Genomic DNA, 13727 nt, shown 5'->3' with positions numbered 1-13727 from the left:
GCGTGTAATCTTATTCAGACGACGGTAGTCCACGCAGAAACAGATGGAATCGTCTTTTTTCTTGACCAGAACCACTGGCGATGTCCACGGGCTGTGCGACGGTTGTATCACGTGACGCTGGAGCATGTCGGTCACCTGGGCGTCAATGATGCTCCGCTCAGCGGCTGACACGAGGTACGGACGTTGGCGCAAAGGGGCATGGGTTCCAGTGTCAATACAGTGGGTAACGGTGGTGGTGCGGCCCAAGGAAGGTTGCTGGTAGTCAAACGAAGCCTGAAAACGCTGCAGAACGGCTACAAGCTGGTCTCGTTGGGTAGACGTCTGGGCGGCGTCGACGGAACGGTGAAAAATATCTACAGACGACTGATTCGTGATGGCAACAGGCGTAATGGCGCTGACGTGAAGGCCGGCCGCGCTATCGACGAGGGGGAATGCGGAGGCGGGATCGAGAACGGCAACGCTACCAAGCGATTGGCCATAGAGTAAAGTGGTAGGGCAGGAGAACGGGTTGGCCACATAAATAGCGCTGGAGCCACGAACAATTGTCAGCACAGCATGAGGCAGCAAAACAGACTTCTGGTCAGCGCATCGTAAAGAGGGGGTATAAGTCACTGTTGCATCTGAGAGCGCAGCACAAGAAAGAGGCACCAGCACTGAAGAGAAAGGTGGAACGTCTGTGTCCTCTGAGACGACCACAGTAGCGGCAGCAGCACCGGTTACGTCCAAGGGGGCGTCACTGTAGGGCGACAATTCAAGCTGAGCACGGGCGCAATCAATAACGGCGTGATGTGAGGAGAGGAAGTCCCAGCCAAGGATAACGTCGTGAGAGGAGCGGGCGAGGACGATGAACTTGATTGTGTGGGAACGTTCCCGATGAGCAGGCGGGCGGTGCAGGCGGCTAACGGTCGAATGTCCTGAGCGCTGGCCGTCCGGAGAAAAACGGGAGGAAGGGGCGTCGTCACTTTTTTGAGTCTGCGACAGAGGGCGTGACTGAGAACCAAAACGGCTGCGCCAGTGTCAACAAGTGCTTCGACGGCGACTCCTTCAACGAAAACGGTAATAATATTGGCAGGCGCAGAAACAGGTCTTGAGTGAGCCGCTGGTTACGCAGTTCTTGCCTCCGGAACTGCGGTGGTTAGTTTTCCGCGTGGACGGCGGGTTGGCGACGGAGCATTGGGGAACGGGAACGACGGCCAGGAGACGGCGAGCGGTGGGAGCAGGGATGGTAACTAGGAGAAGAATCCGGAGGCGGCAAGTGTGACGCAGGCGAGGACGACGACGGAAGGTCGTACGTCGGCTCACGCCTATAATCGTAGGGACGGTGGTCACGACTGCGACACAAACGAGCAACGTAACCAGCGACGCCACAGGCGTAGAAAATAGGGCGGTTGTCTTGTGTGCGCCAGGGGTTGAGTGGCTGCGGCTGTGATCGGGGGCGGGCAACCGGACGGTAAGGTGGGGTTGCAGGTCGCTGGGGTTCTAACTGCCGGGTAGGTGGCCTGTAGACACGGGCAGCAGGTGAGGGCCGCGACCGCACCACGGCATCGGCGTACGTAAGAGGAGCCGCGATCAGGGGTGGCTGAGAAGGAGGTGGCAGGACTTCAGCGACCTGCTCCTCAATAACACGCTGTAGGTTGGGAGTGAGCGACGGCGCAGGCGTAGGCGGGCAGGTAGACAAAGATAGCTGGCGTGCGACTTCCTCACGTACAAACCGGTGGATGCTCTGGAGGAGCGACTGTTGATCCAGAGCCCCGTCCCCTGGCAGAGCCAAGCTGCAAACTTCGGCCTCCTGTAAGCCTGCACGCCGGATAGAAAGGCGTTGTTTGCGCAGCTCATCGAAGCTTTGGCAGTAGCCGATGACACCGGAGACAGTCTGGAGATCTTTGGCGACGAGCATCTGGACGGCATCATCCTCAATGCCTTTCATAATGTGTCTGATCTTGTCGGCCTCGCTCATAGAAGGGTTGACACGCTTGCAGAGGTCGACGACATCTTCTATATAACTGGTGAAGTTTTCACCGGTTTGCTGGGCCCGACTTCGCAAGCGTTGCTCGGCGCGAAGCTTTCGCATGGCGGGACGGCCAAAGACTTCTGTCAGACTGGTTTTAGAGCTGCCCAGCTGGAGATGTCTGCCTCGTGGTTTCGAAACCAGAGATTGGCTACGTCGCTCAGATAAAATATAACGTTGGTGAGCTTGACGCTATCGTCCCACTTGTTGTATGCGCTTACGCGTTCATGGGAGGCAAACCAATCCTCCACATCCGTGTCATCTGTGCCGCTAAAGATGGTCGGGTCACGCTGCCGCGCGGCGCCGGAACAGAAGACAGCCGACGGAAGCGGTGAAGCGGTTTGGGTGACGGTCTCAGGCATTGCAGAGGTGGTAGTCAATGCGCGGGTGCGAAGCTCCAGGGCGAGGGATCGTTGGCACCTCCACCACTTGTAATAAGAACACCGCACACTACTAATACAGCACACACAGCACAGTAATAAGAGCACAGCACAGTAATAAGCACAGCGTCACGAACAACCAGCCGAACCGTCCAGGCAACTAACAGAGACCGCGTTCAGTCCAGAGCACGCACGAGCGTTCGGCGCTCGAGCTTCGGAGTGTTCGGCGCTCGAGCTTCGCAATGTTCGGCGCTTCTCGTCGTCTTCTTCGTTGAGCGTCAGCCTCTGAAGATTCTAAAGCCCGTGTCCAGTCTTACAGTGTGAATTTTCTACTCAAGCTAGCTGCAGGCCATCTGATAACACTGAACGCTGTTATCAATAAGATGGTAGCTTCTTCGTGAATGGCTACAAGCTGCACAAACATCTGCTGAAAACTGCAGCGTCTGTCACCAACATTGATAAAATTCTGATGGAAGTAGGTGGTTTAAGTATCTGTACAAGTGCAAATGCATATTTTGATAACAGGCGGCGAAGTCGGAAAATGTTCACCACAGACAACTTCCGCCAGGTAGAATAAAGAGAAAGGTCCAGGCACTGAAGGCAGCCCTCTCAGAAGATGCATACCAAGGAGCTCGAAGAGCACTGGTTGATCTCCTGCCTTTGCAGCGCCTGGCACTCATGTCATCAGCAAGCGGCATGACACTGCACAGCTCGGTGCTTGTACAGTGAAACAGTTCTGCCATTACATCCGGTTGTGTGTAGCGTGAAGAAAAAACAGCGAGAAACTAGAGTGCTTAAACGGCATGAGACACCGGTCACAGCGGCTAACGTCGCTATGGAAGGCATCGAAAGCAAAGCTTTGGCCACCTTCCATCCGTGACCATAAGTATTTCTGGGGTATGTGGACGACTCTTTCAGCGTCATAGACCGAAAGCACACCCGCACTTTCCTCGATCACATCAACACCATTGGGCCCTCAATCAACTTTACTGTTGAGGAAGAGACCGACGGCTATCTTCCGTGCCTCGACACCGTGGCAACCCGTACTCCGACAGGTCTTAATGTTCGCGCCTACCGGAAACCGATGCATTCTAGAAGGTACAGGTGCCCCAAAAGTAATACGGAGCACGCGAGCGGTGGCCGAACTGGAAAAAACTGCATGCTAGCGCGCTCTACCAGCAGATGCGCGGCAAAGAGCAAGGGTACGTCGGCACATCTGGCTGACCCATATTGAAAACTTGATGCTTGTGTTATCGCCGTCACGAGCGAAGCTGCGCTGCTATCATCCCTCCCCGCCAGGGTCAGGGAAGAGCAAAAAGCGCAAGCTGCCGAACTTTCTGCACGGCCCGGACGAACAACTAACCCTTGCATGAGGTATAGAAAGCGCCCCTGGCGGGCACTGATGGTAGGAGTTCGTGGCGGCGATAACGCGAGCATCAAGTTATTGAGATGGGTCAGCTGGATGTCCCGACGTACCCTCGCTCTTTGCCGCGCATCTGCTGTTGGAGCGCGCTAGCATGCAGTTTTTTCCAGTTCGGCCACCGCTCGCGTGCTCCGTATTACGTTTGGGGCACCTGTACCTAGATTTAAATTCAGCGCACCCCGTCACTCAAAAGCGGTGAGTGGTTGCATCCCTAATCAACCATGCCAGGGAAGTACGCAGTGAAGACGCCGCCCTAAACCACTAAATGAAGACCATAGAAAATGACCTGAAAAGAAACGGCTACCCGCTTTCCTTCATCCGGAACACGCAAAGAGTGGATCCATCGAAAAAGCCTACTGCCAGGGAAGACGAAAGTGCTAACGCACCGAAACCGAAACAAGCCGCTATCCCGTATGTATCAGGGATCAGCGAGGCGCTGGCGCGGATGTTCCGCAAGCACGGCGTTCATGTTGCACATGTCCCAACAAGCAAGATAAGAAATGAGTTCGTAAACGTGAAAGACCAGCTCCCTCGTGCCAAGTTTCCCGGCGTAGTTTACAAGATTGCCTGCGCCGACTGTTCATCAGTCTACATAGGCGAAAAGAAAGATTTCACGAGACGCTAGAAAGAACTTCAGTACGATGTACGAAAGGGAAAAGTGACAACGAGCGCTATCGCGGAGCATACGCAATAGTCTGGCCATGAAATTAACTGGTATGACGCAGATATATTTACAACGGAAAAGAATGTATCAGCCCGCCAAAACCTCGAGCCACTAATCATTCTGACTACGCCTAACACAATAAATAAGAATGATGGCGCATTGCACCCTATCTACGCGAAATGTCTAAGAACGATACTAACCGCTACAAAAAGCCCGGGACGTCCAGCTGGTTGCTCATTGTGAACAAGGGAGCCGTAACGCTCCCCGAAACGTCATTATTTGTGTTTGACTTTGGTCAGTGACAAGTGAATCTCATCAAAACACAGAGAACACGTAAGTTGTGAAGCGCGCCTCGTTTATCATGTCGCTCTCCTCAACCTTAGTGTGTGTACCCATGTGCCCTGCAAGTATCGTGGTATTTTCGCCATGTGCCAACACAGCTAGACCATATTTTTGTTTGTTCATGCCGGAAAAAATTGACTGACCTGCGGGTGTGCGCGCTGCCCCGCTTTTCTTTACGGAGGTGTAGTAGATGACGCGTGAATGTGTGGAAAAGTACTATTGCAGCGCCGTTAGTTACAGCGACGTCCACGATAGGTGCACCAGCAAGCGGCGGGTATTCGCAGCTGCGAAACTGAAACTTTCTAAGAACATTGGTGCAAACAGCTCCACAGGCTCAGTTCAGATAAAATGCACTAGTCAGACGCCCGCTCTTCGGGACAGCAGCGGCAAGCAACGCGCATCTGCAGCTGTCCCGATGACGGTTACAGTAGAACTTTTTGCTGGGCTAGTTGGTGCATGTTACTAAGAAAAGAAGCGCCAACAGAGACAATACGTAAAAAGTGACACGGACAAAGCGCTTGTCCGTGTCACTTCTTACGTATTGTCTCTGTTGGCGCTTCTTTTCATAGTGGCGGTTACAGTGCGAGAAAAATCGCACGGCGAGTACCCGACCGCTTTTGTGGCATCTGTAGAGCGGGAGTTACCTCTTCCTGCACGTGACGCTGCGTGCGGCGTAAAATGGATTGCTGAATCGTACGGTCCAGAGATAAGCGAGGCTCAGATTCTAAGCATATTTTAAGGGCATGTCCCTTCTAGAAAGTTTCCACAGGCTGTGCTGAGCGCTAAAGACAAATACCCTGGCGTCGTTTACAGTATCCCATGCTCCAATGCGGCTGCGTTTACATTTTAAATACAGCCAAGTTTGAGAGGTGCGTAAAACAGCTCTGAAACCATGGCAGCGAAGTTGACTCCAGCCCCAAATATTTCGTACAAACAGGTCACAATATCGACTGGTTGAAGGCGCACCTACTGGCTGCCGAAAAAAAAGCTATTTAAATGCCGACAAATGGAATTATTACACATACAAAAGACTGCGTCGCCAGCTAGATGGCAACGATGGAAATCAACGGCCGTTCTATGCATACTACCTGCGTCCTCTGTTCGGACGTATTAAACAAACCCCTGTCATATTTTGTTCAGCGCAAGGCTCATGGGCATAGGTGAAACCAATTGTCTTCATACATGCAACGCACTGTACACTTCACCGACGAACAGGACGCAACTGACACGACAAACAAAGCGCGAATAGTTCGTCAGTGAAGTATATAGTGCGTTTCATGTGTGATGTACAACTCGCAAGACCCAGTTCGCCCAGTTGTCCAGCTGTCGAGTTTTAATGCATTCTGATTTGAACACCGTGTCGGAAAAATCTATCCGTCCATCCGTCTTAAGGCTCGGTTAACAGCAAGTAAAGTGGAGGAAGTGATGGACCCTTCTCCACTTTAAGAAAAGATTAAAGACAAAGGGAAGGAAGGAGGCAGAGTGGGGAGAAGGAAATCTCTCTCTCCACTTCCAGGGGTGATAGTCTACAAGCTTTACTAAAGAGATAGTTTAGTTTGCGCTTGTCCCATCTTCCTTCATGTCAGTCTCCCTTTGGCGCAACCCGTCTTTACGATACAGTGAACCAACTTTCCCAGCAAATCACCTTACTGAACTTCCAGGGCAGATTAGGAAGAGAAAGTGGGCGGGGGGAGGAGCGAAGAGAACTGATCACGCACTGGATCACGCCACCCGCCCGCAAGGTGCGATCCCGTCAGCGTGTGCAGCCGCTCCATCTGGGTGGAATGACCCTAACGCAAGCGCGAACTCTGGCATTTGTCGTGTATACTTTTTATTTTCTGTTCGATTCGGGGTTTCGCGTTTTAACATCAAGTTACTGGGATATGCCTAGAGTTTTCCAGCATAGCTAGCAGAGGGGAACGCTTAATATTTTCGCCCTGTCAAAGCAGAGACGCTAAGCACCTACTGCGCGTTTGTTTAGGCATGAATCGGCATGGCAGCAACCGCTGCACGAACAAATAAGCCAAACTGTAAGGAACCTTGGGCTTGCCAACAAGAGCGATGGCCATGCTCAGCCGCCGCTTCATGCCGCCCGACAACTGCGGGGGGAAAGAGTGCTTCTTCTCGGCCAGCTTCACGGCGTCCAGGGTTTCGTCGATCATCTTGCTGAGTTGAACGGCGCCGTGCCCCTGGAGCTGTGCGTGAAGAGACTTCTTACTAGTCACTCAAGTAATGGGTCTAGCACACATAGTGCTTCATATAGCTTGAGCCAAGGAGTTACTAAAATGTGGTACACCGCAGAATCTAATTGAACATTTGAACATTTCTGAACATTTATTTATTTATTCCACACAAATGTGAAAAGGGAGGCTGGAGAAAAAGCTGTTTTAACACAACTTGACAGCGCTCCATCCCCCCAAAGGCAACAGTAACAGCTTGCTTATACCCCGTTACAAGATTACAGAAAAAAAAGAATAAATACTGCATACAAGACTACAGGTTTCAAAGCCTAGAAGTTTACAAAGGCACCAGGCAAAGGACAATCATTCTTTACAGGGAAAGAAAAAAAGAAATACAAAAAATGAAATAATCGGACAAATATACGTGAAAGAGAGACATACATACGCAACGCATCTGTCTAATGCGAAAACACTAATAATTTCAATGAAATGAAAAACTTATCCACATTGATTATTTCTCTTGACATCACAAATGTTCACTACGACATGATAATATCAGTGAAATGCGGTTGTTTTTAAGCCTTCCCACATTCACGCCTCCCGAGTGGAAGTGGTTAAGAATGCTTGGCAGCGTGTGCGCAATTCATTGTTGGCCATAGTATGTACGCGAAAAAGGATTGTTCCAGGGTACCTGATGACGATAAGGACAGACGCTGTGTGTGCTCTCTAAGTTTCCCTGTGTTAGGAATGTCTCATGTTTCCCCTTAATTGCTCGCTTGTAGCATCTAATTAACTTGAAGCTATATATGTCAGTAGGTTTTAATATATTGTATTTGAGAAAAAGTGGTTGAGTGTGTTCCAAGTAAGGAACATTCTCAATTGCTCGTATTGCTTTCTTCTTCAATAGAATTAAGCTATGTATATTCTTTAATGTCGTGTTCCCCCAAATCAGTGAGCAATAATCAAGCTGCGAATGGATTAATGAATTATAAAGAAGTTTTTTTACACCAGTTGGAAACGAGTGACGGCACCTATTTAAAATACCGGCAGCTTTTTGCACTTTCCCGCAAAGAATCTTGACATATGTTCGTTCCAAGACTCGTCATCTGAGAAAGTCACCCCAAGTGTTTTTACACTTTTATCGCACGATATACTAAATGGTCCTAATCTGATAGTATTTGTCATCTTGACGCAAGTCCCTTCACACAAATTGTCACTTCACACAAATTGACACCAACTGTTCGCTACGTCGCGGGCCTCAACTCAAATTAATTGTTTCATTCCGCCAAGTAATTACGAATGGTTATGCAAACTTGCTGTTTATTTTAGGACCATGCCGACGTCTTACGATGTAGACAAATTTCAGATGCACACGAATCAGTTTTTTTGTAGCTACGTCAGAGGTAGGAAACTTCCATATACACCATTGTCCAGCAAATACTGACGCCAGCGCCAATTCCTCGTATAGCGGTCGGACGGAATGCAACTAGAGCTAGATCGTCGCACCATCGTTATCAAAACGCTGTACAGCAGAAAAAAAATTAGCTATCCGACCGTGATTCTAATCACCACCGACGAAAAAACAACTGCTTTGCATCCCGGGCACTGCGACAATTCGGCCACGGCCGCAGTCTTACCAGGCGGCACGCGTGGGCACGAACCATTCAGTTTTAAGTATTACTTCATCTCCAGTCGCCAGGTGCGCTGAAGTGGTTGAAAACACAACTAACCGGAGCTTCCTTCTTCTGGCTACGTCGCGTCGTGGGCTTTCTCGAAACACGTGGCAGACGGCTTGAAAACTTACTTGTTGCCATACATGGGGGCCGCTTTCAAGAGCAAATAGAAAAGTTTGGTGTAATCCTCCATTCAAAAAGCAGGTAAGGCAGTAGAACGCTTTGCATCACGTTGCGCTGGGCATGAGCACAAGTAGATTTCGTTACCTTCTGCCGCGTGCTCCCTTTCTAAAGCTAACGAAAGTACTTCGTCCCTGCTTTTTCTTGTAATTGAACACTTTTTCACTGCAGAACTCTCAACTGCGGTTTGGACATACGAAGCGTTGGTGCTGACCGTGCTAAATGAGCGCCCCTCGCTCACATGGACGGACTTCACGCAAATATAAACAGCGGCAACACTGCAATACGCAACTTGAAAACTTACCCTTCAAATTATTGTTTTGACTTTTCTTGGGCAAGTTCTCAAAAGACCTGCACGGACAGACACTGCGCTGAGCAACCTGCTGGTGCCCAAAGAGCTCACTCGTGGCCGTTCAGTTATGTACGACTGCAGCGATGGCCAAGTCGTTTGAGCATCCGCCTCGCATGCGGTAGGCGCAGGGTTCGATCCCCAGTGCCGTCGGGGGGTACCCAGCGGTGATACAATAGGTACAGGCTTTCCCCTGCCTGGTGCCCGGCTTCTTTAGGGTTAACTGCTTGGGAAATAGGTCTTTTACCTCAACTCGAGCATAAGAAAAAACCTCGTGTCACGGAGCTCTTTGGCCGCAGATTCCCTTGCGTCAGAAAAATTTGTCATCATCAATTATGTACGGCCGAGCACATAAGGCGTTAGCTGAAGAGCGATACGCAACTGCCATGAAATCGATCTGACTTGTCCTGTTCCACAGGGGACTGATTTTCAATCCCAGCTGCTTTTGGCTTAGGCCTCATCTCACATGATTTTTTATCCCAGGGCAGTGTTTCCTCATGGGAAACTCGAGGACAAGGGCTCGTACTTGCTAAAGGTCTCTGACCCACGTCGCGACATGCACCCTTTTCAGAGCTAAACTCAAGGCCTGATAACCAGAGCTGAAGCGCCACCATGATTAGTAATTCCATGAGCAGGCTCCGAGTGTCTGCTCATGGAGAGACTTCGTGCGTTCTCCGAGGAGATAATAGGCAGTATCAGTATACCGCACGCATACGTACACAATACAATAGCATACGCTAAAAATATCGTGATGAGCAGTGCACATGCGCCAAACGCTGAGACCTAGCTTTGCGTGCGATAAAGTTTCAATTAGGGTGCCTAGCATTTACGCTAGGAGATTAGCGTTGATAAAATGGTGGCGCTCACGCCGCGCGCTTCGGAGCGACTTGGTTAGTGTTACTGTGTTCTGAGACCATAGCGTTAAAAAACTCGTGTCGGTGTAGGCGTGTTTGGCGTTGTAAGCGGAGAACCTCGAAATAAATAAAAAGTTGCGTACATACGAGTAATCGAAACCAGGTCTCTCAATTTGCGAGGCGAGCACGCGCAGAACACGCTACGAAGTCTCTTGCTTTTTTGTTGCATCGAAGTGCACTTATCCTGACAAGCTTCAAGTCCGATTAAAGCCAGTCGCATTCTGAAACCCATCGTATGCAATCACACAAGCATCCTGCTCTCAATTTGCCTGTAAATCAAAATTCCGGGACACACTCATACATGGAGTAAAGACAGGCAGGCAGGCAGGCAGGCAGGCAGGCAGGCAGGCAGGCAGGCGGTCGATCCTGCGCCGCGTATACCCCCCGCACCATAGTACACTGCTCTCTGAACAGACTTCGCTGAATATGGCGGCTCTGCTTCGCGATCTGTCATGCGGCTCTATCACAGACTTACAGTCCCATGAGCACTAAGGATAATATAGAACATTAGCTTATTCAGTTGTAGGGAAAACCTTATAGTATAGGGCGTAAGCTCAATGTCCCTTTTGACAGTCTGTTGCAGATTGTACCAAAAAACACAGAATCACGACAAAAAACAAAACAATATTCAATGGTTTCTGGCTGCTGACACTAGCGACAGTTCACAGACCATAGCACAAAAGTCCCTTTTTCACGAAGCCACGCTTTAACTGGCAAGGCGGATGTGTGAAGTTTAAAAATTAAAGTGTTTGCGGCCTATTCGACACGCATCCGTTGAATCCGTTTTTTTTACACTGTCGTCTAGAGTGGAGAGGTAAACCTGCAAATACATCAGTACAAGAAACAACGTCTCAACCAGAATTTTTGTCATCTCTCTTCTGGATAGGCTGTATAGGAACTCTAAGGAAAACCGTACAGTAAGCAAATGAAATGTCTCGGCGAAAGCTTTTTTAAGAAAACCACACACAAAGTTCCTACAGTCCTATGGCCAGTGGGCGCATAGAGAATAGGCAGCGGCACACTCAATCGCTTCTTAACGACAGCTAGGAGGAAGCGACGGTGGGCTGTTTTAAAAAACAAAAATCTTCAAAACAAGCGATGAACAAACAAGTGCTGAAAACCAGCTCTACCAGCCTCCAGAGGGAGAAACAAATTGTCTCGACTCATAAGCTTGCATTGATACCGCCACAAAAAGGTCGCAAAAGTTCTGTGCATTGCTTGTACTTTTTTCCTTGAACAATGCAACCCCTCTATGACAGGCATAATCTTCGAAACCAAGAAGATATTACAAATTTGATTTCTTGGAAATAGAGACAGCTCTCTGCCATTGAGAACCAGGGTTTATCGCCTAACTAACGATATCTGAGAATCCCAGTGAGGCCCACTATTACAATACTAATGCAAGAGAACCCCCAAATACTGTAAGTCTGCGGAGTCCCACCTCATGCTGCAAAAAAGCTTGCTTTTGTACCCCAGTGACCTGCCCAGAACCCTTTTGATTTATCAATGTTAAAAGACGCATCCGCACTATCACAAAACTGCTTAGTTACACGCAAAACCTCGAACCCACTCTTTTTATCAGAACAGAAAATGGCAACGTCATCAGATAAGCCAAAATCTTAATTTCACATTGCGACAGTCACAAGCCACGAATTGCTGTTGTCTTGATGATAGTACGACATAAGGGCTGAAGATAAAAAAGCGAATAACAGAGGAGGGCGGCAGTATCGAACAGATGTTTTAAGCGCAATAGGTTTGGTAAACTTTTAATTAGCAATCAGCCTTGTAGTGGCCACTTTATAAGATAATTTTATGTCTGTAAGGAAGATATCAGCAATGTTTGCATTCTTTAATAGAGAAAACAAAAAATCGTGACATACCTTATCAAAAGCTCTTGCCAGTTCAGCATGAGTAAGTGCCACTTGACTAAGCTCATCTCACACTGTCTCTAAGATGGAACGTGAGATATGGATATAGTTTTGGATACTACAGCCTTTGATTCCGCACACTTGGTGCGGCCCTAATAAATCTAATTCCACAAGCTGCAGACCAGAAGAACCTTCGCAAATATCTTATAATCCACGTTGCATGAGGACATCGGGCGATACCCTTAAAAGGACACTGAGGAGAACCCTATCAAATTTTTTTTAGCAAAATCTGATAGTTCGGCACTTCATGGCTTTGTTGCCGCTTGTCCGGCAGCGAAAGATGCATTTATTTGAAAGAAATTTGGATTCGAAGTTGAAAAAGATTTTCCCGCCGCTCCGATTCAAACTCGAGAACTCTTATGACGTCACGGAGAACTCTGATGGCGTCACAGGACGGAGTGGCGTGAAACGTGTTGTAAACGGAGACTCCGTGATTTCTGGAGGTGCGGTCTAGCGGTGCGGTCTAGCAGCTGCGGACATGAAAGCTACCACCACCGCACGTTGAAGGCATCTATAGGGGGTCGCTACCGTCTCTCTGTTTACGTTTGCACCGGTGTCTTGCCAGCGTTGCGATGGATCCCGTTCCCGAACCCGATGACGTAGTTCCCGCAAAATCTCCCGCCTGCATTTCAGCGACCTCAGCTTCACAGAGCATGTGATACTTTTGAGGGAGCACGGTTAGGTTAAGCGCCAGCGGGTCGTTTCCCCCTTTTGCAGTGAGCAGCCGTTGCAAATTAAATATCATAACCCCAGTGCGGGGAGTCGCGAGGCGCCAGGACAAGGGCGGGACCTTGATTGAGCCCATCGGAGGCTGGCCGGGACTTTGGGGCCAACGGAAAGTGATTCCTTGAACGGCGCGGTTGCACGGTGCAGCAGGCGGCGTCGAGGTCTCCATCTCCTACGGTTGCAAGGGCCAAGTTATTTATTTTTTGCCACAAAAAACAGATGGGTACTCAAGGGCGGTTGCGTTCAAAATGTGCGGCTTGAAACTAAAGCCGGTACGCGACGCTTCAACGGCTTCCGCAAGATCCAACGTGTCCACTAGATCGGGCTCTCTCGCCCAATTGCATGTACCTTCAGACATGTACTGTGAATGGATTAAATTAGCCGAGAGCTCGAAAAGAACAGCTCTGCCCAACTGCCGAAGCTATGAATTACGTTCCAAAGCGCACCTTGCCGCGGAGCCAAATTAGTCTGGCCCGGCCGGCGGCGGCTGGCGCACTCGGCGCGAAATAAAGACATGCTCCAAGTCTGCCCGCCAGTGCGGCCAGAGTGCGCCGAAGCCGCCGAACGCCTCGGTGGTCAAGCGCAGTTGGAGTATAGAGGGTCTCGCTTTTGCCGACGTGACGTCGCCGTGCAGCGCGCGCACGCGTGTTACGCCGGAGCATAAACGCGCCTTAACAGAGCCTGCGCTTAACCGCTAACCAACGTAATCGGTGGCGGCATGTATGGGAGCCACTGAAACCCCCGCCCACTCATTGAGTTACAAACAGATCCTGTGTCGAGGTTCAGAATCGAACCAGGGCCTTTGGCGTCTGAGGCGGTGACGCTACCACTCCGCCACGACAGCTCGTGGCAATTATCAATAAAGGCGCATCTAGTGAATGACTCTTCCGATGCAGAAATCTCTGCGTTTTCGCTACGTATATCCTGGCCTAACAGACATAGGCCATCAGCAATTTTTCT

The 13727-nt window shown here is 49.7% G+C and overlaps 1 protein-coding gene across 1 annotated transcript in view; it reads right to left on the bottom strand.

Annotated features, from left to right (window-relative positions):
- LOC144123067 (phospholipid-transporting ATPase ABCA3-like) overlaps positions 1–13727 on the bottom strand; it is a 174740-nt gene that overhangs the window by 95398 nt on the left and 65615 nt on the right. Inside the window, exon 6 of the mRNA XM_077655974.1 lies at positions 6857–7012. Coding sequence (XP_077512100.1) covers positions 6857–7012 — 156 coding nt within the window. The remainder of the gene's footprint in view (positions 1–6856; positions 7013–13727) is intronic.

This window comes from Amblyomma americanum, chromosome 3 (assembly GCF_052857255.1).
Source record: "Amblyomma americanum isolate KBUSLIRL-KWMA chromosome 3, ASM5285725v1, whole genome shotgun sequence".
Taxonomy (NCBI): Eukaryota; Metazoa; Arthropoda; class Arachnida; order Ixodida; family Ixodidae; genus Amblyomma; species Amblyomma americanum.
This window is presented reverse-complemented; position numbering and strand designations above follow the sequence as displayed.